Source organism: Mustela lutreola, chromosome 13 (assembly GCF_030435805.1).
Source record: "Mustela lutreola isolate mMusLut2 chromosome 13, mMusLut2.pri, whole genome shotgun sequence".
NCBI lineage: Eukaryota > Metazoa > Chordata > Mammalia > Carnivora > Mustelidae > Mustela > Mustela lutreola.
The window spans coordinates 46,417,367-46,444,619 of record NC_081302.1 but is presented as its reverse complement, the minus strand read 5'-3'; the positions used below and the strand labels follow the sequence as shown (position 1 = coordinate 46,444,619).

At 35.4% G+C, this 27,253-nt stretch overlaps 1 protein-coding gene across 4 annotated transcripts in view; it reads right to left on the bottom strand.

The window, feature by feature from the left end:
- Positions 1-27,253, bottom strand: part of DIAPH3 (diaphanous related formin 3) — a 506,201-nt gene that overhangs the window by 264,255 nt on the left and 214,693 nt on the right. For all 4 annotated transcript variants that reach the window (XM_059144199.1, XM_059144200.1, XM_059144201.1 and 1 more), the window contains 3 exons: positions 10,262-10,357; positions 4,440-4,534; positions 324-425 (listed from right to left, as the gene is read on the bottom strand). In XM_059144199.1, coding sequence (XP_059000182.1) covers positions 324-425; positions 4,440-4,534; positions 10,262-10,357 — 293 coding nt within the window. The remainder of the gene's footprint in view (positions 1-323; positions 426-4,439; positions 4,535-10,261; positions 10,358-27,253) is intronic.

Genomic DNA, 27,253 nt, shown 5'->3' with positions numbered 1-27,253 from the left:
CTGCCATAGGAGTGCAGTTTTCACCTTACATTCTGACATAAAAGAGAGAAAACACACACACACACACACACACACACACACACAAAATCATGCTCATGCTTCTTAAAAACTCCTTGGACTTCCCTTAAGGCTACAGTTTCAATATATATATTTGAAATCAAGATAATTTTTCATAAATATCCTGAGGTTAAAAAAGGCAAGATGGACACTGAAGGTTTATGAAACAATCCCGAAGGGAAAGGTCTGACCTTTCCTTTCCCGTGTGGCACAGTACAAAAACCCCCACCCAGAAGAGCAAATGCTGAGAGATGGACGGTACTTACCACAACAGCAAACTGCTCGGGTTCACATAAGTTGTTATAGTCATTCTTGAACTGAGACAATGAACTTAACTGTTCTTGATCAGGAAGATGTTTTATTAGGTTCTAAAAATTAAAACCACAAGAAAATATCTTCACCAAATGTGCTTTTTGAATTCTAGAAAGACTTACTAATCAACTATGGGAAAGAAACCACTGAAAAAGTCAACCTTTCCTTTTGTTTCTAGGTAACCTCAGCCTTGTACTCAGCCTTACACTACATTCTCTGCATCCTGAAAGCAGTCAATTTTCCTCTTCTCTCTCCAGAGTTATATATTCAAATCAAGTGCTACTGAATGTTTATTTGATTAACCATAAAACGGAGAAAGAAAAACTCAACCTACACCAAAGGAACAGATTTCTCACCTGGGTAAATGTGATCAATTACATTTCAGCTTTAGGGAATTAAATGTCAGAAATTTCAGGCAAAGCCAAACATTTTAACGCTTCATTCAAGGGGATAAAAGAAATTATCATACTGCTACTAAAAGGCAAGAAAAAGAAATGAAATTCAGGAAATTTTAATGAAACCGCTTGCAAGATTTAATGAACATGATTACAGTTTTAATAATAAAAATTAAAGTATCTCTAAAACAAACTTTTCTGATGGGAAGGGAAACTTGGGAAGGCACTGAAGACACAGAATGATACACTTTGCAGATAAAAAGCCTATAGGGAGCTCCTTTAGGAACTTAAGTACCCATGGTCTTTTGCCTATATCATCAGCTGTCCAGAAACCACAGGCTCCTTTGTCTTTTATCCATGGCCTTTCCCGAGCCACACATTTAGAAAAGAGAAACTCTCCCAATGGAGAAAGGCCAAATAAACACACAAATTATCTTCCCTGTTAGAATTTTAATGATTACACAATCCTGGAGACAAAGTCTATATAGATCCTCTGTATCAAAATAAAATTGACTATAACAGTGTTATAAGCAAGTTAGTGCCCTGATATTAAAATTAAGAAAAAGAGTGGTTGGTGCTCACATCTCCAGATTATAATATCAGTATACTCTGTACAAACCCAAGTCAAGTATAAGTTATAATTAAGCCTACATCATGCTATATATATATTTATGGGGAAAAACTTCCCCCCAAATGGTGTCATTAGTTAAAAATAATGTTAGAGGACATTCTATATCAAAAGAGTTAGATCAAAGAACAAGTTGTGGACTCACTGTGTACCTTTGGAAAAAAACTTGGTTGACTGGCCAAAAACAAACAAAAAAAGTGACAATTTAAGATCGTCCCTAAAAAAGTATTACTACTAAAACTACCAACTGAATAAAAGCAATAGAGGATTTTTCCATACAAATAGAAATTTCTCTTATGAAAATTGCCTGAGGCCCAATGGTTGTTTCCATCAACCATTCTAGCTGACAGCTAGATTATTTGAGCTATTTACTAACCAGGCCTCTGAATTTCTTCATGATCCTTTTAGATGACCATCAAATCTCCTTCGATATCTGTAGTTCACATATAATTAACCTTTTATCATGAATTTATTAATTTTTCACTTCATTAGCTTTGCTTTGTAATGAAATTCTTGTGATTTGTAAGAATAGAGGCCCAAACTTCCTTGGTCTCTCCCTTTATCAAATTTACCATCCTTTCACAAATCTTAAGGTCCTATCAAACTAAACTTTTTGCAGTTGCTCCCACCCCCCAGCTTTTCTCTCACAGCACAGGGAATTATTAGGGCCAGAATAACTGACGCCTGCTACATTACTCACATGGTCCTACTGCCTTTTCTACATCCATACTGTTATCCAACCCTACAGAACCCTCACCTCTACACATGCACACATGTAAGAGCCCTTGCCTCCACACATGGCACAGCACTCCCCTAACACAGTCTATAAATCTTAAAATCAATTAATCCTGATCCAGTCATGTTTATGCAAATGTCATTTCCCTTGCCAAACTATAAATTCCACATGCCTTGCACATAGTAGGTAAAATATTTGCTAAATGAATTAATTACTATATGACAAATGAAGGCAAATGGGTAAAGAATGAGGTAGAGAACTGGCATCAAAAACAGCATACTAAACAACAACAACAACAAACAGCATATTACTGACATCTGGTTATATAGGAATAAGTAACAAGAAATGATGGAAGAAAGTTATGATTCTGAACAGAACTTACCAAAATGGTGATTATTACCGAGTAATGTTTTCTCTATGCCCTTTTCAAAATCGGCAGTTCTTCACTTTACAATTAGGAACATATTTTTTAAGTCAGACTTCAAAGAGCATGAAATTCTTATTTTTAGTATAAAAATATTCAAACTAAGTCTTTAGATCTTAAATCCCCAAAACTCGTTTTATATTCGTAGGTGTGGTAAGCAAGATGACCTAAACCACATCCTCCAAGATGTCCACACCTAATCCCAAGAAATTGTGGAAATATGAGGTTACATGGCAAAGGGAAATCAATGTTGTTATCAGCAGACTTTAAAATAGGACAATTTTTCTGTATTATCTGAACTGCCAAATGTAACCACAAAGGTTCTTACCAGTGAAAGAGGGAAACAGAATAATGGAGCCAGAGGGAGATGTGATTACGAAAGAAAGGAGAGAGAAAGGCAACATTGCTTCAGAGTTGAAGAAACGTGTCCCAAGCCGAGGAATGTAAGCAGCCATGAGCCAGGAAAAGAAGCTTTTTCTAAACCCTGTAGAAAAGAATGTAAGCCTGCCAACACCTTGACTTAAGCATGGTAAGTAAGACACACATCAGATTTCTGTTCAATAGAAATGTAGGCTGATATATTTGTGTTATTTTCAGCTACTGAAGTTATGATAAATTGTTATAGCAGCAATAGAAAACTAATATATCAAGAAATTTTACAGACCTGGATGATCGTTGGACATGAACTTAAAAAAATCCAAATTTTTCCCTCATCCCTACCCAAGATCCACCTGAACATCCAACGCATTCATATAATCAAGTTAAAAGCGACCCTGTAAATATTCAACAAACACATTAGGAAAAACACAAACATGTATTAAGTAGAAAAATTTCCTTTAAGGAACTTGAAGTCTATTCCGAACAACAAGGTCCATTTATAGTCAAAAGTAAATTAGACAAAAATCTAGTAAAAAGAAAAGTGCCAGAGGATAAAACCTTCAAGAGTTACTGAATCGTTTGTTTGGGAGTCTCAGCGACTCACAGGGCAAACTCCTACTGGGATTATGTCACAGCCATATTGGGAAGACAAGGTAGGAGGGGCAAGTCAAAGGCTGCTAAAGATACCATCTACTGATGTAAATGTCTGAAATAATTGTAAAGATGTGTTGACACTAGCAAATAATCTCTGGTTTCATTTTATTGCTAAAAAAAAAAAACATCCTTTTCCCAAGTACATCCATTATAAGAATGAAAGATAGTAAACAGATTATTCTCTCCCTATATATTTTGTGGTTTGATTCACCACTTTTACATTTTATCAAGATATGCATTATTGATGCCTTATGTGGAACTCAGCAAGTAACTCTGGCCCCTCACTAGCGTTCCTTAAATACTACTGTGGGTAAAAACCATTTTGAAAAAATCATAGCCTCCTGAATGGATTCAGAATGCTATGCCCACAATTTCTAGCACTCATAGGCACACCAACGACTCAAGGGAGGGTTATTCATAAAGCTAACTTCAAATAAAGAGAACACTCCCTCTATCTTCTATACAAAATCATAATATGACTTCATAAGACCAAAGTCTAAGAAAAACATATTCTAAAAGGATAATACAAATAAACATTAATTAACATACTACTAAACTGAACTGTAACCAAAACAAAAACATATATGTAAAATTAAACAAGTTTCCTTTCAGAAAGAGTCATTTAAAATAATTGAAATGTAATCATTTTGATAGCATTATATTTGGTTTGCAGTTAAGAGAAGATACAGAGTTTTATCTCCTGGCAAAGCAGAAGTTATGCTAAAACTAATTATGCAGCAATGATTTTCCAGTTGAATGATTTGGTTTAAGAATTTTGCTTCACTTACAAATTTCTATTTAATGAGAAGCTTGCTATGAAATATTGGAATTTAAGCTCTCTGCCAGTTTGTTTACCTGAATCATAGACTCTGCCAACTGTGTTTCATCCACTTCCAATATCATCATTTTGATTTCCTCATATGGCACCCGAAAAGAGCTCAGGAAGATTGCTAAAAGGAGGAGAGAGAGGCTCATGATGAGTAAGGGAAGGAAAGAATTTGAGACGTAGTTCCATATAAAAAATCAAAAATAATTCATAAAATGAGAGACTTGAAACATTAAATGTAATTACTAGGGGGAAACTTTCATTAGCACATTTTCTACTCTAGCTTTAGAACTACTATTTAAGCAACAGTCCTTTATTATTATGCTGGTTACAAGGTTGATTTTTAATGCTTAGTTATTAGCCTATCAAGGAATGGTGCCAATTTTCATGTGATTTAAAAAAAAAAAAATCCAAAATATATTTGGTATGCCATAAAAATATCACATTGTAATAAAAAGAACTATGAAACTCCAAGATGCACATGTAATATTTGTCTAAACATGTATGTTATTAACTTATATAATATCTTCCAGCCCTACTAGATAGTTCACAAAAAAATATTTTATGAAAACTGCTAAGTAGTGCATGAACACTATTGTAAGTTATAAGAGCACTTCCCTATTTCAAACTATTATACACAATATCCCAGAAAAATAGCCTCTGCATGTAACTAAAGCTTGAATATCCAATATTGGAAAACAAATTTTCCTGGAAAACTATCCAAATGGATTAGATTGGGTAATATATCCAATATAGATTGGATAAAATTACTAAGAATTTCAACTTTACATTAGTAGTAGTGGGCTACCCCTAGCCCACTAATTTATTTTATATGCTGAACTTATGTCATTTTGTCTGTAGGTATTTTCATAGACAACGTGTTTGGCAAGGCTGAGAAAACATGGTCTACTTCCTTCGTGAAGGCAGTATTCCATATACCCAAGGTACCATGGATCATCTACAGATAAGCAACAAGGGTACCGTCTGTGTTCTCATCACCAGCTTTGTTGACACATTTCTGAACTCAACTAGTCATAAATATGGGAAAACAGTGCTAGAAACTATGGATGGGTATAACCCATAATATCCAAACAAAATGGGCTAATAAAATTGTATAAATGTTATTGCAACAGAGATTAATGGAATTATAACAGGATAACCCTGTAGTAGACACTAAAAAAAAGCACAAAAATATGCTAACTATATGAGCTCAAAGATCATCAGTAATTGATGGGTAGAGAAAAATCTAAATCTATACATCATGTACAAAACAAGTTGTTTATGACTGTAGAATTAGATGCAAATATTAATAAAAGTGAATATTAAAAGAAATTTAACATGCCAATTTAGCTTCTTTATGAGAGAGAACATCTTAAGCATAAAAGTTGATGAAAAATATGTGAAAAGATTGGTATCTGACATCATAAAAGGGAAACCCATTGAAGCATCAAAACAATTAAAAAGCAAGACAGTTGAGGGGAAAAACCCGCCTCAAGACTGAAAGCATTTGTTTTTTCTTCATTTAGGATACCCTGAGATCTAAAAAAGTAAAATGAGCAAAATATATGTAACCTTTATTAAAAGAGTAAGAGAAAAAAAGACAAAAGAAAAATAATAATTTGTTGAACCTTAACATAAGCAAACTGAAAAGGTAAACTGTTAAAATATACCTGAATTGCAAATTTAGTAAGGTTAAGCAGAATCTTTGAAATTATTAATTACCTTTCAGAAGCAATAAATTTCACTCAAGAAACCTAGTCTATGGATACAACACAGAAATATAGAAGATTGTAACATTAAATACAAAGATCAAAGAATAAAATTACTCTGAAGCATAACATAGTTATTGAGAGAAAAAAAAATACATACTTTTATATACTTAAGCCATTATGGCAATGTGGAGAAAAATGCCCTTGAAATATCTATCTCCTCCATCCTGAAAAGGATATTTTTTAAACTTAATCAGGAAATACCCATCTAGACATGCTAATAATGTGATTTATGGTGGTGGTGGGGGGGTTTGGATCGCAGTATTAACCTGACCTCTCAAGGGTCTGAAAACTAAGGTCAGTCGTGCAGGGGTTCACCCATAACCAAGACCTAGTAAAAATGCCGGATGCCAAGGCTTAAGTGAGCCTCCTGGTTGGCAATAATTAGAGGGTATTATTATTCATCATTGCTGGGAGAACCTAGAACTGTCCATGGCTAAAGACTTGACCCTCAGAACTCTCCTGGACTCTGCCCCGTGTACCTCTTTCATTAAAAGCTGACTTTTAATCTGTATCATTTAAGCTTGAGTCAGATAGCTTTCATTGAGTTCTGTGAGTCCTTCTAACAAATTATCATATTTAAGAGTGGTCTAGGGGACCCCCAAACTTGTGACTGGTGTCCAAAGTAAAGATGGCCTTGGAGATTTTTAAAAAAAAAAAAAATTGCAGAAAAAAACCTTATATGACCTCACACACTTTTAAAGAATATATACTATATATACACATGTGTATAAATACATATGTGTATATATACACATGTATATATAATTTTTATATATTATATATAAAATAAATAATATATAGTATATATTTTATAGATATATACAACATATATAGATACATGTATATATGTATATATATACATTTGTGTGTATATTTATATATACCACATGCATAATGAATACAGTAACATATCAAAATAAGATAAAAGGCTAATAGAAGAGTTTACTTTGTGAATGGACAAAATTTATTATTTGTCTTTCTTCTATATTTCCAATTCACCCACTGCTTTCAGGTATTGATTATTATATAGTTAAAATAACATATGCATCATGTTATTGTTATAAATAACATGTCTGTATTTATAAAGACTGAACTATGTCGTTTTTATAACTTATGAATAAGATTTTAGGAACATTTGCTCTAAGGTAAAAAAAAAAAAAAAAAAAAATGACAGAAGAGTTGAAAATGGCCTAATGTATAACACAAAATTCAGAAGACAAGCCTAGACCTTTAAAAAACAAATTAAAAGTTACTGAGAATATGAGATACTCATTTAAAGCCTCCAAAAGACCCATTAAAGTGAGTATTTTTACTAACATGCATCTTATCCTTCAAAATGTGATTACATAGATCCCAGTGGGAAACTGAGTTCAGTGAAGAAGTGTAAAGTGTGCAGATTTGGAACCAGTCACACATGTTTTCTTCAAGAGAACTTATAAATATTTAAACCTTTACATTAATGCATAGATTCCAGGGTTCCTCCCTTTATAGCTCTAATACTCCAAAAATCTGGTAAAGCATATGAACCTTGTAAAACTCCTAAGGCATCTCTTGAGCCTGGAGTGGCTGCAATTCAACCTTTTATGCTGAGCCCAGGGTCTTTGCCAAACCCTTTATGAACTCAAATACAGGGAGAACCTAACACACATTTGAATAAATAGGTAAATAAAGGAGTAGATTTTTAGATCCTTTCTTCAAAATTCTATCAAATATTTCAGTGAAGAGAAATCTAAGATAGAGTATCTCAGATCTCCAAGTGACAACATAGAGCCTTGTCACTATCACAAGACTCTTTTCAGAATTCAGTATCTCAAAAGACTGAATTTCACAGACAAAAACCAGCTGTGAATCAGACTATAATTATAGGTTGTTAAAGCTTCTTAAAGCTTGAATCATAACACTTGCTACAATCGAAGAGGGTAAGAAGAATCCAGAAATGGATTACATCATAATATGACATGGTTTAAATTCTGGACTTTTCAATCTTAAATTTTAAAACGTGTTTGACAATAAAATGGATGGATCTATATCCTCTAGCTAAAATAAAACAAAACAAAAATAATATTCTCTGTATAATATAACTTTGTTATCTCTAAACGGGAATAGTATAACCTATACCTACTGACCATTTTCAAAATAAACCAACTTATTCAAGTCACTGAACTGCTATACCCACCTATAACGTTAATGTTCCTACCTCTGTGATAGGGTTATAGTAAAGATTAAAGGGCCAAATATAAAACTAACACATAAAGGTAATCAATAATCATTAGCCATTATTAGCCATTTAGCACATGTTCTGTCACATGTAAAGAATACCAAAGTAAATTATGCAACTTTGAGTTGGATATCAGTGCTAACTTATCATGGCTGACCCACCTAAAAGAATTCCATTAAAAATGCTACTTCTTGGGGTGCCTGGGTGGCTTTGTTGGTTAAGCATATGACTTTGGCTCAGGTCATGATCTGAGGGTACTAGGGCTCTCTGCTCCACGGGAGTCTGCTTGTCTCTCTCCCTCTGCCCCTCCCTGTCCAAGCATTGTCTTTCCCTTTCTCAAATGAATAAATAGATCTGCAGGTAAATAAATAAATAAAATGGTATTTCAGGATCCCTAACGAGGTTATTTAGAGTTCAACCTAGGAATCAGTAACCCAAGTCATGGACACTTTTCAGGAAAAAATCTCTTTCCGATCCCAGAGAATAGAACTTTTTGAGATTATCTAAGTTAATAATGGTTTGAAGTCAATGTTCCTTTAAAAGGGAAAATTCTCTGAAATACCTGTATTATATAACAGTCCCCAAAATCTCAGGAATCTAAGCATGCGCACATATATACATACATACACAAATCATTTCTAATTCAGACTACATGTCCATTACACATCAGAAAGAGCCCTGACACAATCTTCACATCAGGATGATGGACACCATTTTTACTGCCATTCTGGGGTGTAGGAGAAAGAACACTGGAGTTTCTCACACCAGCAATAAATGCTTCCATACAAAAGCTATCTCATCTCCACTTACACTGTCATTGACCCAAGCAAGTCACATGATGACATCTACCTTCAAAAGTGTAGGGATGTGCGATCAATTTATGCCCAGAAACCGAGTAGTATCTTGGCACACCCACAATGCAGGAAGGGGTGGCCCTGTCATAGTAAGCAGGAAAGGAAGGAGATCTCAAAACTTTCCCAGAAGGAATGCCAACTCAGTCTTTTACGCTTACTGCCTCCAACATAATTCCTTCTTTAATCAATAGCATGGATCTTTAGCCTCACACCAAAGAATTTTTGTTCCCAACGCTTGTTAAAAGCTCTCTTGAGGCATGTAATAATTGAAAGGCAGACTAAAAGCCATGTTAACTTTCCATGCCTCTAGATTCTCCACATTGTATTCCTCTCACAACATCAGAAAGTAATATATACATAGGGTATTATCTCAGTTCCAAGCAAACTATCTTTGATGCATTTAAGTTACGGTTAGAAATGAGTTAGAAGCAAAACTCTTTGCCCTCTCTTCCCACAGTAATTCAGTCAGGGAGACAATTTAATACTAAGTATTTAGCTCCTGTAACAGTAATTAAATCTAAAATATTTCCAGTCATTACTTTTGAGGAAAGGCTTTGAACTGCTCAGATGGGATAATGGAATTCATTTTATTCATCATCCTAATTTCCATTAATATTCCAACCTCTTTTGTGTGTGATCAAGTATCAAAAATAATAGAGATTCGAAGGTTTAAAAGAAAAAATCTGCTACCACTTTTTAAAATGTTATGTCATCACCTAAATTTCTTAACTTGTTATTTATATACTTAGACAAAGTATGTAGAAGATAGATTTTAGAATATATCCAAAATATAAAGATTTTAGTTATAGAAGATATATTTTTATTCTAAATGTTTTTCTTAGCTTTATTTTCTAATACATATTAATTTTTTGAGGAATTTAACCCATATATAGCCTAAAGGAAAGGAATTATCTTTGAAGTTATTATGCAAATCATAAAATATTAAAATAATGAAATGAAAAAGAAGTCATAAAGAAAATGAAATAATTAACAGGAATCATACATACAAAGGTTCTGGGCAATTTTAGAATCTAAAAATTTAAGCTCCTTAATTTTTTTCTTGATAGCTTTCTTCTCTTCAAAATTTTCCTCTTCTCTTCTCTCTGTAAAACCAAGGATAGATCCATGTCAGTAAGGCATTCAGTAGCAAAAGGACAGGTTGTGAACTATTATTTAAAAACAAAACAAAAACAAAACAAAAAAGATAGAATTCTGTTAAATAACAGTGTTAGAAAAATAACACCCCAAGACCTATACTGTTTTGGATAGGCAGTGACCATTCTTATGCTACAAAACCTTAGAGTAGATACTGGAACGTCTAACAGCAAAAACAGAACTGATGTGCTTTATTAGAAACCAATGCCACTGGGTACAAGAATGAGTATACTTAGCTTATTTGAACAATATGCCGGACACGATTATAAAAATAAGTATACTTACACTTAGGGTAGGTTAAGAAGTTAGCTCTAAGAGTGCTAAACAATCACACAGCTAGTTTATGTCTGAGAGATGACACTTACTTAAAAACATAGCTTCTACTAAACTGGAAGAGTAAGTGGTTTATAATTTGTTTTCCAAATCTTCAAAAACAGTCAAAATTTGACCTTTGGCTTATTTTATTTGAGGACTTCAGAAGCAAAAAATGCATCTGACCTCCCTATCCTTAGTAAAAAGCCAGAGAATAAATGTATCATGCTAAATATCAATCCAAGACGTGTCCTTACAGCAAGCTACAGGACAGTCAAGGTTAAGAGCTGGAACCAATAGTGATCCTATCATCTTCCCTCTCCTTTGTATCCACGGATACCACTTCTGGGTCAAAGCCAGTCATCTTGCAAAATTAGGATCTTGATAACAAAAAATAATAGACTGAAGTGTTTTAGGTATGTCCAAATAAATCACGAATACCAGGGAAAAGAGCTTCCAAAAGCATCTTCTTTTATATAAGATGGCACATTATCACTACATTATATTAAAAAAGACTATTATAATTATATGCTTCGGTACACAGTGTGAGACAGGGATCAACATTTATATTTTTCAAAATATTTATTAAGTATTTTATTAGTCATCTTTCTCAACTGATTTCATATTACACTTTTATCCTATACTTATTTTTCTGGGCTTCTAATTCTGTTTCACTATTTGAAGTACTATACCTTAATTGAATGTTCAAATTATTTTTCTTCCGTTTTTAAATTTTCTTCCCTTTTCTCATTAATTTTCCCACATGACCATTAGAACAACTCAAGAGTTCCAGAAATAAAATTCATTTGAATTGTATTTGACTCATGAGGCATTTGTAAATAGATTCAAGGAGATTTGATATGTTGACAATTTTTAAAATTCCCAGTCATCAACATGACATGTGTTTATAATTATTCAACTCAGCACAGTGTTCTTTGTCGGCAACCTGTACATTCACTGTTTGTGTTAGAGGTCCTGAATATATCTAAATTATATACTCTTAAATATTCAGATGGGAGACAGAGAGATTGGTTAATTCTACCTTTCTCACTGTACTTCACAACTGCTGGAATACAGAAACTTCGTTGAATTTTACATTAATGTTTTATAATCAGCAACTTTACTTATTCTTTCACTCAAATGAATATTAAGCACCAGTTAAAAGGGACCGTGCTACACAATATAGATATAATGTTAAACAAAATAGAGACATCTTGGCCTCACAGAATCTAGAGACCAATAGTGGTGAATGAGAAGCAAATGTCAACCACAATACCTAGATAAGTCCGCAATGTTTTGATAAGAACCACACTAGAATGAAGAACCTCATAACCCACACTTATCAGTGACCGTCTTCATATAATAAATGATACCTAATCAAAAGCTTGAGAGAGAAAAGGACTTAGGCATGAGAGAAGGTTTTGGGGTGGTGGGAAGAAGGATCAGGCAACGAAAGGATAGTGTCTGAAGGGGTCAAGCTGCAAGAACTTGAAAGGCACAGAAAGAAATGAGAATAGGGCAAAGAATATTGTCTGGAAGTAAAGGACGCGAGAAACCACCATAGGTACCACATCATGCAAAACCACAGGTACCATATCAAGCAGGTACCGTATCATGCAAAACCTTTTAAGCGAGGTTAAGAAATCTGGATTTTATCCTCCACGCAATGAAAAGAGCCACCAAGGTTCAAATATGTGACAGACATCAAAAGAATTGCATTTTAGAAAAAACTCAGACTCTTCAAAGTGAAGTGAAAGAATGGCGAAAGTAATACAGAAATCCAAAGGAGAGTCACTGGTGCCCTCATCTATAGCAGCGGCCACTGAGATGAAAAGAAGGGATGATTTCCAAGAGTAGAATCCAGCCCACATCAGTTTCCTGAATTCCAGATTGAATATCCAAGGGCCTACTCTCAACATCATCTCTACTTGGCTGTCTGCCGGGCACCTTCACTGCAACTGAACTGAGCAGAATATGGGCAAAGGGATAAGGAGCAGCAAAATTTTCTGAGACAAAACAGGATTAAAAACAAACAAAAAATAAAAAACAAACAAACAAAAACATACACACACACAGTAGAAATCAGATAATCACTCTCTTAGCCAAATAGACTGATTTGGGTAAAACCCAATAATAAATAATAATAAATATATTAAAAAATAAATAACAAAATATATAAATTTATCAACATAAATAAATAAATAGATAGATAGATAGATAGATAAATAATAAAGCCTAATAATAAATTTGGATAAAACCATAATAAAATGTGAGATTGGAAAAAAAAAAAAAATGAAGCCAGATAATAGACTGCCTCAACTCAGTGTAACACCAGTGAAAATGTTTATGCAGAAGTCCTGATAAAGCAGGATCCAAATGTTATTAGCAATAAAGATGCATTCAAGAGGAATATGAAGAAATGAGGATGTTTAATGGAAATGAAGTTCATATACAAAATCTTATTTCATGTAGCCATGGTGACATCATTTCTGTGAGCTACTAGCCAGGACAGAGTGTGGAGTCTTGCAGGCAACTCGGGCCGGCGTCTCCAACCAGGTCCTGTGTCTCCAGCCCCACCATATACCCACCACTGAACCTCACCATGGCTTACATCTCTCCTCTAGGACCTGGGGATACTGGACCTCAAAGAGGAGGTGTGAGAAGGAAACAGAATAATAATGACCTTCCCGTAACCTTCCCTCAGCCTTCACAGTGACAGGGAAATAAGAGACAAGAATCAGAGGGCCTAACTAGAGTTCATGAGCTGACAGAGGATATTTTGGACTCATCCCATCCACTGGTAGACCTCTTCTTCTAAGGCTATTATAAAATACACTTTCACTAAAAAGACTCGATTTTCTCAAGATGAAGCTCTGCATCATAAAGTCAGACTATTAGTGCTGTCTATACTTGTGATCTAGCTTTTCTGCCATTAGAGGTCTGTGTTTAATCTTATTTCCTAGAGATGTTGTGTAAGAAGGCGTTTTTCCAACAGAAGATTAATACGGTTCAAAAATGGTTCTGATCACTAACACAGCATATGCCGTACTTTATGAGAGTTTTATGTCAGAATGAAGTCAAAGATGACAAAACTTTCTATGTTGCCAAGAGCCATGAACTGAAAAAGTCTTTTTTAATTACACTTCTCTTTATTCTTTTTCTATTTTCAAAGTTTCAAAAATAGCAGTAAAATTATATAAAGAATCTCCTTTCAAAATCTTTGCTTTCATACTAAATTTTCCATTAAAAATCATAATTCCATGGTACATGGTTATACAGTTTATTCCAGTTCATTTTCCATTATGTTCTAATCAGTCATTAAAAATGTGACTTTTTTCAGGAGTAAGATTCCACATATTCTATCATATGTTATCTCACCACTGCAAAAACTTCTAGAGCACACAGTTCTAAATGTGTAAGTAGCTAGTGGAGGCACAAAAGGTAATAGCACAGTTTTCTCTTTCCATAATGGAATATTCTAAATCAATGAATGCTACTAATAATTGTTTACTCTATTTTTATTGGTGCTTCCTGGTTAAACATAACTCATGTCAGTATGTTTTTAAAATACTACACATTTCAATTTTTTTCTGGTATTCATTTGGTACAAATGCTATTAAATTTTATGTGTTAGATGTTCACAATAAATTACCTTTGTTCATTAGATTACACTAGCCTTGAGAGGATAAGAGGAAGTGTACCCGATTAAATAAGCATTCTCTGTGACACTGAGAGAAGCCAATAAAATCAACTCAGCTATAGAAATAAAGCATACATATATCATGTATTTAGGAAATGACAACTGAGGCCTAGTACAATCTTCATATAAGGCAAAAGGCAGAGGCAGGAAGACATCCATAAACTACAGATTCTTAGCAATAATGGCACTTGTTTTTCTTCTAGCTTTCTAACTGTTGAGGTTCTAAGATGCTAAAAGAGAGAGTCAAAACTTTATAGTGTCCAGATTCTAGAAGAACCATCTGTGCAGTTTAGCCACTTCATTTCACTGATGAGGAAGCCAAAGCCCAGAGTGTATGATCTACTTGCCCACAGTGACACAAAGGGCGAGGCGGCGACCGGCCCCCTTGGGGGACAAGGAAACTGATTGCCACACTACAGGCCAAGAGCAGCCGGGGGCAGGCAGTCCACATGAGGGAAATGATCTGCAACCCAGCACATAAGCTTCGTGTTGACGCTTGATAGAATTTTCCCTCGTATTACATGCTCACTGGGAGAGAAAGCAGGAAGGTGAATGGATCTGGGGGAAGAGAGAGAGATGCTTCGTTTCTTGAGCACAATGAGCAGGATTTAATGCTATGGAAAAAATGTACAGTTCCAAAGGGAATTCTTAATTTCACCCATCACTACCTCTCTTCAAATGGTGGTTAACGGAATGTGGTTCAGTTATCCAGCAATACATTTTGAAAGGAATATATACCTGGAAATCTCAAGGGTCAGAATTTGAGAATAATCTAATAGCTGGGGAAGGAAAATAGATTTTTGAGAGTTACTACTACTGGTGGTTGTGATAGGAGAATATTTTTCAAAGAAGATTTAGGCAGCTTGAAGGCAGAAGATATGGAATACATAGAAGAAAGTGCAAACTTGGAATGAATTATTTTTTAAGTTGGCAATACCCCGTTGGCAAAATGTCAAAGTAAATGCTTTGGTATTGAAAACCATAATTGTATAAATAGCTTTAGTCATATCTGATCTGTCAAACCCAGTTTTAGTGTTTCTAGGCATATAAATAAATGACTATGAACCTAACTACATAGAAAATAAACAGAGGAGAAACAGGCTATCTTCCTACTCAAATATTAATATATGACTGCCATAACTAATCAGAGTATTTTACTAGAAAAGAGATGTCTGCCTGGCAATTCCAGGCTAAGAATGATAGAATAAGAAGAGTGGCTAACATGTTAACTAAAATTTTGTGCAATAGATTATTTCAACTAGAGCAATCATCAAAAGTGTAGCAAACAAATGCATATTTCTCTTTATATGACATTCTCTTTCAGTAGCCAATGTCACAAAACAAATAGTCTTCAAGGACTTTTCTCTACAACTCAAGTCCTCCATGGATAGGGAAAAGAATTTCATTATTTCACAAATCTTTCATTAGAGCTGTAACCTTTTTTTTTTTTTAAACAGTTAAGAAGAAGAAGAAGAAGAAGGAGAAGAAGAAGAAGAAGAAGACTAAGGTATAGGGAATGCAGTCTATTTAAAAAAAAAAAAGTGAAAAATACACTTCAAAACTATAATGATCTCTACCTAGTTGACCTAAAATTTGTTTCCTCCCTCTTTATTGCCAAATACAATAATAAGCCAATTGAAGAATGTTATAAAAACTGCTCCATTTCTAAGGACATTTGTAATCATAGAAATTAGCAATTCTGCTCATTTCAAAGGTATTTACACCACAAACTAAAAGAACCACATTCTTGAGGTCCCCTTGTATATAAACACCTCTTCTTAATCAAGATTGAGATAACAGAAATATAGGAGCTCAAACCAAAGAAAATACAAATATCCTTCAAATTCACATATTCAACAAAATGTTTAATTTAACAAGCCATGCTCTGGGGAGAAAAATAACCAATTCAGTTAGGTTTATTTGTCATGTACACAGTGGTGTTAAATGTTATAATTAAATTAAGTTACAAATTGAGATTAAATAGACCAAAGGTATCAGTGAAGAAAATAAAGAATTAAGAAAGAGTTAAAATTTCAGTTTAAAAAAACACTGAAGCCTATTGTCACATGATTTTTCTTGGCTCATCGCAATTCATAAAAACATCTCTCAGCTTTTTTTGTTACGTATCCTCAAAATCTCCCAACTGTAAGGAACTGCTCCCTAGGAATTATTCTTGGATGTTACTGTTTCCCAGTCATGGAATACTACATGTACTCATATTACATAATTTTTCTACTAGCTATTAGTTTTTGCCAGTCCAACCTACTCCCATTTACCCTCAGCAGATATTAGAAAGTAAAAATACATCCTCGCTAAAAGAAATTACAGAGCAAAGACTCAAAAGGTTAATGCATGGCATAGTAATGCATACACAAGAAAATGTACTAAAGGGTGGAAAAACCTATTATAAAAAGAATGAGAACTCAGTAAAGAAGGATTAAATCCAAATGAGGACAAAGGAAATTCAAGATATCTAGCATGTTGTAGAATGGAAAGACTTAATAAGCCAACTTATTAGTATTTGTACACACAAATGCTAAGCAACTTGGGAATAGAAAAAGTAACAATAAATGGTCTTAACTAACAGATAAGAAGCAATGCTGTATTAAACTGTGAGCAGACCATCCCTCGAGTATCAGACAGAAAAAACAAAGACAGAATTTTATCAAAATGGCGAGAGTGATTATCTAAATCTTGATAGAAGAAATGTGATCAGGCATAAAAATGATCATTATTCCAAAATAATGAGAAAGAACTTCAGGTGTAAGCAGCAGAATTCTACGATGATCTTAATTAGACTCAATGACAGCATGCTTGTATTCTTCAGGATTTGTGTTTTTGCAAAAAATGAATCAGAATGTAGAGCATCAATGCATATTTCACATTAACATTTGTTTTAGTATTAGAAAAATGAAGTTTTTACCCTACCCCTATCATAAGAACCATGGACTTGTCTTCAACTATGGGCTTTATATTGCCCTAGGAAAGAAATGTATACATCACATCTGATCAAAGAATACTTTAGGGGCGCCTGGGTGGCTCAGTGGGTTAAAGCCTCTGCCTTCGGCTCGGGTCGTGATTCCAGGGTCCTGGGATCGACCCCCAAGTCAGGCTCTCTGCTCAGTGGGGAGCTTGCTTCCCTTCCTCTCTCTCTCTGCCTGCCTCTCTGCCTACTTGTGATCTCTGTCGAATAAATAAATAAACTTTTTAAAAAATTACTTTAGAGTGTTTGTGTGTGAGCATGTGTAAAAGAGGAGGAAGTAGAAACAATACCTGGGTATATATTCGATTCAATTATTTATTACACAGCCTTTATTATACAGCCTTTCTGGTAAGTAGTTACGCTGTGCCTCTGATAATCATGTTCATATCTCTGATAGCTCAGTTGAAAACTCAAGTCATTTCCCCAATGTCTCAGTTATTAAATTCTTATTTCTCTGTGATCAAGGGTGCTCCACGATAGTATTCCAGAGCATTCTGGTCTCCAACTGGTCTACCTTGCTAGAGTTCCATTATTTGCCTGGTCTGTTTTCTAGAATCAACTAGTGCTCTTTTCTATCTCACAACCACTTGAACTTAAGATTTTTTTTTAATGTGGCCTTTTGATACGTATCTACATTATCATCCCTTCAAGCTAGATCTCATACTGTGTCGATCTTATATAATCAAACAAAACTCTCGGCTCATGTTCAGACCTCTTTTCCAGTGTATCACTTCTCCTATATGCAAACCAAATGCCCCTCGTGTACCTTCTCACTATAAGGAAGTGGTTAAGAAGGACTAACAGGGTTTGTATAGACTAGGAAGATGGAAATGTTTTAAAAAATGACCTTTGCATGAGCGAGAAGGGAATGGGGAGCTGGTGTTTAGTGAGTACAGAGTGTTGGCAGGGGAAGATGAAAAAGCTCTGGAGATGGAAGGTGGTGATGGTTATGTAACAATATGAATGTATGTAATGCCTTAGAACTGTAGACTTAATATCAACTTTTCTATCAATATGGATAAGACTGGAGGAGATTATGCTGAGTGAAATAAGTCAAGCAGAGAGAGTCAGGTATCATATGGTTTCACTTACTTGTGGAGCACAAGGAATAACCTGGAAGACATTAGGAGAAGGAAAGAGAAGGTGAATTGGGGAAAATCAGAGGAGAAGACAAACCATGAGAGACTGTAGACTCTGAGAAACAAACTGAGGGTTTGGGAAGGGAGGGGGTAAGGGGTTAAGTGAGCCTGGTGGTGGTTATTACAGAGGGCACATATTTCATGGACCACTGGGTGTGGTATATAAGCAATGAATCTTGGAACACAAAAAATAAAATTAAATTTAAAAAAAGAACTGTAGATGTAAGCATGCTTTAAGTGATAAGATTTTATGTTAATGAAGCATGAAAAAATATAGAAAAAATTAAGGCTGGACTGGCTGGATTTCAAACCACTTTTTTAAAAATAATATGAGTTTGACCTCTTTTTGCTTTAAAAATGTATGTAGGGATTAGGTGATTTTTTTTTTTTTTTTAAAAACGAGAAGACAATAAATCTTAAGTGATCCTCAATCTCAAATCAGATCAAACTGGGATCATTTAATATGTGTGTGGTCTTTCTCAAGATCTGCTCAAGGACAGAGATGGTGCTTCTTCAAGGCACAGTGCACCTCAAACATGGACTCCAGTCTGACTGCTCATGAGATGGTACAGAAAATGCAGCTCCGGAAGAATCGTTTTTCCTACCTCAGTCTGGATTACCACTCCAAATTGTGTAAGAACCTTGCTTCCTGGCTATCCATGGTCTCAAGAACCTAATCCCATTTCCAGTTTCTCCAATGTCACAGCCCGGCTCTCAGATTTCTAAGACTGTGGCCACGCTGGTCAACTATTGTCATCAGGAAGGATGAGCGAGAAAGCAAGGGTAGTCTTTGACATGGAAAGCAGATCATAGCTCCTCTCTCCCCCATCTTCTTACTCCTCCACTTTAAAATGTTCAGCCCCTTTTGGAGTGTGGCCCCCTCATCTTTTATCTCTTTCCCTTTTTAAAAGCCGCCACAGGCAAGAGAGCCTGACATTTTCCATCACTGAAACCAACCCCTTCACCTGCTGGGTCTTTGCCCCACATAAGTTGCAAGCACATGGAGAAACTATCATATTGCATTCTAGAGAAAGAGGCAGTCTTTAGTATCTGCATACAACCATGTTAACATTAAATGGTGCTTTATCTTCCTTTGTTGTGGATCCCTAGACAGGTATCTTACCACGGAAAAAAGGGGAGCTGAATCAAGACAGGATTTGGAAACATCCTGATGTTTTATAATCCCCCAAACTCCCATGAAAACTCTGAAGAATTTAAGATAAGCAACATTTCCACCTCCTTCCTAATGTCCATATTTAAAGTTACAGGCTTTATGTAAAACCATCATTTTCCAGTATCTTCCAGCCTGCCTCACAAAAACATCATATCCTGAGCATACTAACCAAACAGACTATGAAAAAGAAGAAAGTACTTAACAGAACCATTCTGTGAAAGGAAAAGGGAAGAAACTTTTCATTAATGGGAGTGCAATAGCTTAAATCCTATTAGAAAATTTCACTTTAAACTCAATTACTTCACATTATGTTGGGCCACCTGACACTTGAGCAGAGAAGCATTAACATCTTAGTAGAGAACAATCTTTACAGGAAATGAAATATCCCTTACTGTAAACTACCCAATCTTACTAATTAAAAACTATCTCTGGTTTAAATGCTTCACGAAAATGTCAAACAGTAAAAATTAAGATTCAAAACACATATACCAACAAGCCAATACAGAACATAGAACAAAATACTGAGAATATTTTTGACATCTAGGAATACCCATTGACTGGGGACTCTGGTGAATGTCAAAATATCAAATCTTTAAAATATTTTAATAAATCATATCATTATTCTTATTATTTTACTTTTTTGTTTACCCAAGAAACAAGGAATCCATATTTCAAATGATTACTTGAATTTCTCAAAGTTTCAAATCCTTTCTCTCCCATTAAAATGAATAGTAAAATATCACCTAATAAAGATTTTATTTTACAGTAAAAAAACTGAAGCAGAGTAGCAAAGAGTCGGCAAATGGACATCAGGACTCTAAACTCCCACTTTTGTGCTTTTTCTGCTCTGGAAATTGATCATCTTGGCCATTCAGAGCCAATGTGGCCATCAGCAGAAACTACAAATGTGAGGACTTGTGGGTTGAATGGAATTAAAGGAAGAATGACTAAGATTCATTCTACCCTGCAGAGAAAGTAGAGCCAGATAATAATTGGAGATGATAACTGAAGATTAATTTTTTTTTTCTATCCGGAGATTTTTCCTATCGCCTTGCCATTTCAGGATCAAGGGCATTTATTTCCTCCTGGGGAATGATAACGTTTAGAGTAAGAGGTCATTCCTCAACATGGAGTGTAAAATTGGGTTTCTGTTAATATCTATGCTGAGCCGATGGTCTTGAAAACTATGTGGTTCAATTCAGGAGCTGGGTACTTACAGGGAGAATATGCTTAAATGAGCTCACCATGTTTTCTTTTACTTAAAACAGGACAGGATCCCACTGCCTGCACTGCAAAGGAAAGATGCAGAAGAGAAGGTAAGGACAGAGTCTCAGGCATAAGGAAGACCAAGAAAAAAACTTGCAGAAAACCAGAAGCAACAGGATCAGAATTTAGACCCAACCATAAAGGCTGTGTTCCCTTCCTCCTCCCACACATAGGAATGGGCTATGGGAGAAAGGTCTGAGGTAAAAGACGATGGAATAGAGTTTGGAAACCTAAGAGCAGAGGGTATTCGTGCCCCACCTCCTATCTGGCTCTCCATAGGAAGAATGGTCTTCAACCCATATGCCACAAGTTCTGGAAAGCAAGTGCAGTGCACGGCATGTTGAGACAGCAAGTGCACCTGCCTACAAGGCTGTCCTGTTCCATAAGTGGTGAATGGGAGATGTGCAGGTGCTCACGGGTCAGGAGACACGTTGTTTTCAGAAATACTGGTTATAGTACAGTAGACTTTCCAAATAATAGAAACTCACATTGGATAAATTCCCCTACAATTCCAATAGGAACACGTATACCAGCAGCAAATATGCTATCTAAATTTTACAAAGTGAGTGAGGACTTCAAAAACTCTTCTCAACACGCATACATAAAAATGTCCCAAAGGAATACGACCTATAACACATGCATTTCTATTGACTTACAGAATACTTGACATCAAATGATTTGAAATTTAAAATCTTATTCCTGTACTTAGTCCTCTTTACTTGGTTACTTGATACTCAAAATGCTTTCTCAGCTTTTCACAAGCTCTCCTTCTAAAGCCTGAGGAAGATATATGCAACTTGCACTTCATCAATTACTTCTGTCCTCACACTTGAGCAAACATTCTTCAGGATAACCATTACGCAGACTCCCTTCATTACAAATGGGTGTCCCTTCTGATCACTGGCACCATTTGGAATAATTAACTATCGAATATACTGCTTTCTGAATGCAGTTTACTGAATTAATGGAACCCTGTGTATGTAATATACTTGACAAAAATTTCTTTCACTTTGGAAAGCTAAGGTCATTTCTAAGCGGTGACTGTTTAAAAAATCAAACAAATGACTCACATATCTTGTTACAATTTTTGAGATTCATTTACACTGACTAAGGCAAAGTCACCTTTTACTTCCCAGTTAAACATATAAAACACAGAGTTTAAAAAAACAGACAACTATGCATAAAAATCTAGCTAATTGTCCTATTATGCTGAAAATGTTTTCTAGGAAAAAGAATTTTTAAACATCACTGTAAAGTGATTCAAACAATAAAGCAAATGTTCCTTTACCCTACTAAATTTTATTATAAATATTCCTCCAAAAAAAGAAAAAAACCTACTGGTAAAAATAGTTACTAGCAACAAAAGCTACTGTTGGTATCGTCTAAAAAGCTACAAATAAAATATAAATATACATATCTAAGTGTGTATGTAAACACAAACAGATGCATATACACATAGCCAAATATACGACTTAAGGGTTTTTTTTTCCTTTTTAATCAAATAAGCTTATACCATATATGTTGTTTTACATTTTATTATTTGATATAGCAATGAACACTGAATATTTTTCCATGTTCATATGTATGGATCTACCACATTCTTTAAAAAAGCTTCATAGGGGGCACCTGGGTGGCTCAGTGGGTTAAGCCTCTGCCTTCAGTTCAGGTCACAGTCTCAGTGTCCTGGGATTGAGCCCTGCATCTGGCTGTCTGCTCAGCAGGGAGCCCATCCCCCACCCCCACCCACCCCCTGCCTGCTGCTCTGCCTACTTGTGATCTCTGTCAAATAAATAAATAAAATCTTTAAAAAAAAAAAAAACTCCATAGTATGTCACCCATGTACCCTATTTTACCATAATTAACTGTTCTCCCTAATGATTATTGAAGGTGTCTCCAAATTTTTGCCATCAATATTATTACAGTAAACATTCTTGCAATGTATTTTTCCATATCTATATAAGCCTTTGTTGAATCTCCAGTGTAATATGTCTAAGTGATAATCTCATTCCCTTTTGAGAAAAGATACGTGATCAAGTTTACCATCATTACTACAGTTCTTCCTCTACTAAGCCTAGATACATGGATTTTAAAGTGATTTTCCCAAAGTTTATTTGGTAGCTTAGTTCTTCATTTTAATGAAGATAAGTAGTTGTAAAAAATCCCAAATATTTAGAACTCCCATTTCATAGATATGGAACGGAGGCCCAGAAAACTGCCCCTCTCCAAGGCCAAAGAGCTACCTAGTGGCAGATTCAAGATTAAAAACCAGATTCTCAATTCTAGGCTATTCTCACTGTACCAAACTCCGTTTTTGGAAAAAGGACACCCAGGGCAATGAAAGTTCTGTCAGAGCAATGAAAGCAACTAGAATTGCAATCCTTGTCAATACAGAGCTCCTCCAAGGACAGGATAAGCTCCTTTGTCACTGCAAAGATTATTTTAAGCAGTTTCAATCACTCACTCATTCATAAGGCACTGAGACATCCAAGGAAGGATAGAGAAGAAGAAAACATAATTCTGGTCCGTAAAGGATTTCAATTAAAACTGGAGCAGTAATAGGGACAAAGATAAAAATTATATAATAGTAGAATCATTTATATAAAGTGAAACATTTTAAAGGGGTCTTTTGAGAGATAATCCATCAGAAGCCCACTGAAAGAGTTTACTGAAAAATCAGTCAATTTTTGAGTGACTCAAAGAAATGAGACCAATGAAGGGAGACGACGCATGGAGGTTCAAAGAAGCAAAAAATAAATCTGGCTAGTCAGGAAAATCTTCATGGAATAAGTGGTTTGAGGTGTGGACCTTGACAGCTGAACAGGAGAAAGGATTAGAACGCAACCCTCTCCGCTCACTCTGAAGAGTTACTTTTTAGGTGTAAATATGTGAGTTTATATACATATATGCAAAGAAGTAAACTACAGTTCTAAGTTTTTTTTTTAATGTAGATAAAAATCTTAGTATAAACATAAATCCAAAAGAGAAGAGCTTCAGTCTTTTCCAGTATCATTCTGCACAAGGCAGTTGAAGAACAAAAGGGTTTATTTTAAGAATGACCATCACACATGAACTCATCAAGCATCTCTGAGATACAAGGCAAACCAGTCCTCAGAGGGAAGTGGAATTCTAACAACAGGATTTGGAGAGGGGAGCTGAGATATCTGATTTCTACCGTCATCCATGCCTTACATGCAATAGGATTTTGAAAGTTTATTGAAATACACCTTTGTTTGTTAAAGCATAGTTAAGTCAAAACCACGATGTTTAACACCAAGTTGTTTCAAATAACTTTCTTATGTGTTAGAAAAAATGGGGCTTCAGCCATCAAAAAAAAAAAAAAATCTTGCCATTTGCAGTGATGTGGATGGTACTAAAAGGTATTATGCTAAGCAAACTAAGTCAATCAGAGAAAGTTATCATATGATCTCACTTGTACATGGAATTTAAGGAACAAAAGAGAGGATCATAGAGGAAAAGAGGACAAAATAAAACAAGACAAAATCAGAGAGGGCAAGAAATGCTAAGAGGCTCTTAATCATAGAAAACAAACTGAGGGTTGCTGGAAGGGAGGGGGTCGGCGGAATGGGGTAGCAGGACAATGAGCATTGAGGAGGGCAGGTGATGTAATGAGTTCTAGAATCACTGACCTCTAAACCTGAAACTAATATTATATGCTAATTTATAGTATTTAAATAAAATTTTAAAAAAGAAAAAAGGGGGCTATAGTTCCTTTACACCATCTTTTAGAAAGGAGAGAGGCAAAACATCTGTTAAGAACATGTCCTTAGCATCACTCATTCTAGGTTCATAGCGGGCCACTTTGTAGCCTTGTAACATCACCTACCACCACATCCAGCAGGTCAGCAACACCTTCTAAGTTCTATGCCCTGGGCCAGCAGACACAGCAACGGTGTGCCAAATCCTCTGACGCAACGATGCCTTCTGTAGGATTAGACTTCTCTTTTCCTTCCTGCTTTCATAAACCACATTCACCCTCCCAAACAACTCAAATGTTGGCCTGAAGCTTTTCCATTACCATCCAGACCTCAAACCCCGTCTCCTGCCTTTCTCCTCCTTACATAATAATGCTCCAGTCACACTGAGTGTCTGAAGGATTCTAGATTACAGGTTCTTTCCAACCTAAGGGACATTGAACATGCTGTTTCCCACATCTGTAGAGCTTGTCCCTCAATTCCTCTCTTGCCTGGCAAATTCTCAATCCCCTTCAGGTCTCCAATTAAACGTCAGGACCTCAGAGGCCTTCGGTGACCAGCCTCTTCCATGTAGCACCTATTACCATAACTTCCTCATTACTTGCACAGGACATTAAAAAAAAACAACAACTGTGTTGTTGTTGTTGTTGCTGCTGCTTTTCTACCGATTTATTTTCTACCCTCGCCATTTGAAAATCTACTACTAGAAGTCAAGAATTCTATTTGTCTTGTTCAGCACTCCCTTCCAGAAGCTAAGACAGTACCTTTCAGGGGAGGGGCATCTGAAATGTGTCATTTGGCTGGCTGGCTGGTTGGCCGGGCTGCGTGATTTGCCATGACTGATTCAATAACCAAACCAGAGCCTCTGCCTGCTGATTGATGGCAGATAACTGCAATCCGAGGCATAGTATTAAGAAGTAGCTAGCCTTGAGGGAGTATGATTTGTATATCCAATTTCACTTGCTGACAGAAAAAAAAAGCCACACGAGCACTAAGTCTTAAGCACTTAATACAATAGGGATTACGGAGCTCCAAGGAGAAAAAGTCCGTAAGCACAAAGCTGTTGGGCTAGGAGATAAGGAGGCCCTCTTCTGCAGAGGAGTATCGATCTACAGGATAGATGTGGGAACCAGTGCCAAGAGGTACAGGTGGGTATTCCTGTCCTGTTTGCTTCAGAATTCAGAGTTAAGGCAGCAGTATTTTCCATAATAATTATGATTCCTTTTATCAGGAAAAACCCTATAAATTTTACAAATCAAGCTTCACATATTAAAAATGTGTGAAAAATACAAAAAACACAGAATATTCTAGCATATTGTTAAAATCTCCTAAATAGGCACCAAATTAGAGGGTGCTGTCTCCACAGGACGCATATAGAAAATATTTGAGTGATACATCATTCAGACATGAACCAATGATGGTTTTACAGGCAAAGGTTTTAATCCTGTGTTGCGCTATCACACTTTTCATCTATTAAATGATAAAATGATTACTATAGATCATACTAACTTTACAGTTCTCTTTACCTAACCAACATTCCCACTTTCATTACAAGATGCAAACCACTGTGATCCCTCTGTGTTGTCCTTTCAGCTAAAATTGATTAAAAACAAACATTTGTGTAACATTTTACACTTTATAAAGGACAACCTCCAGTTGGAACACCAACTTCTCGATTATTAATAATGGATAAAATGATGAGAAAAAAAAGCCTCATCAAGACTACTTAATATTGTTCCTTGCATAGTCATTTCTTTAAAAAAAAAAAAAAAAAAACATTTGAAGTTCGAGTTCAATATATAGCACGGGAAATGCAATGTTCACAGAATCAACTCCAAAAATTTCTAAAGAATATATATGCAGCTGGGGCACTTGGGTGGCTCCGTGGGTTAAAGCCTCTGCCTTTGGCTCAGGTCATGATCCCAGGGTCCTGGGATCAAGCCCCGCGTTAGGCTCTCTGCTCAGTGGGGAGCCTGCTTCCTCCTCTCTCTCTCTGCCTGCCTCTCTGCCTACTTGTGATCTGTCTGTCAAATAAATAAATAAAAATCTTTAAAAATACATATATATATATATTTATGCAGCTAATTTTAATTAGCATACAAATACAAATGCTGAAAAAGCACTTGGGTCGTCATTTAAAACTACATGCAAACAGACACAAAGAGAAAGAACCATATTGCTGATGAGTACTGGACCATGCTTATCAGCCTGAAAAGCTACTGTATGGATTTTAATTTGTTCATACTTAAAATTGAAAAGTTATTATTCTAAAAACCCAAGTACATAATGGACATGTTAATGTTTCTTTTTAAACTACACCACCCTCACCAGGCAAAACTTTAAAATAATGTGTATTACAAAATGAGAGAACTTGAAAATCTGGTACAACAGAAAAAAAAAAAAAAAAAAAGTGAAATAAAACCGATGATGAAGAGCTGCACCAGAGGTCAACAACACTGTGTCTATTTTTCAGCGGAAATAGAGAATTTGCCTTTAGATACCATTTTAATGTTAAATCAAGAACTGTCAATCAGCACCATTTGTTTGTAATCCCTCA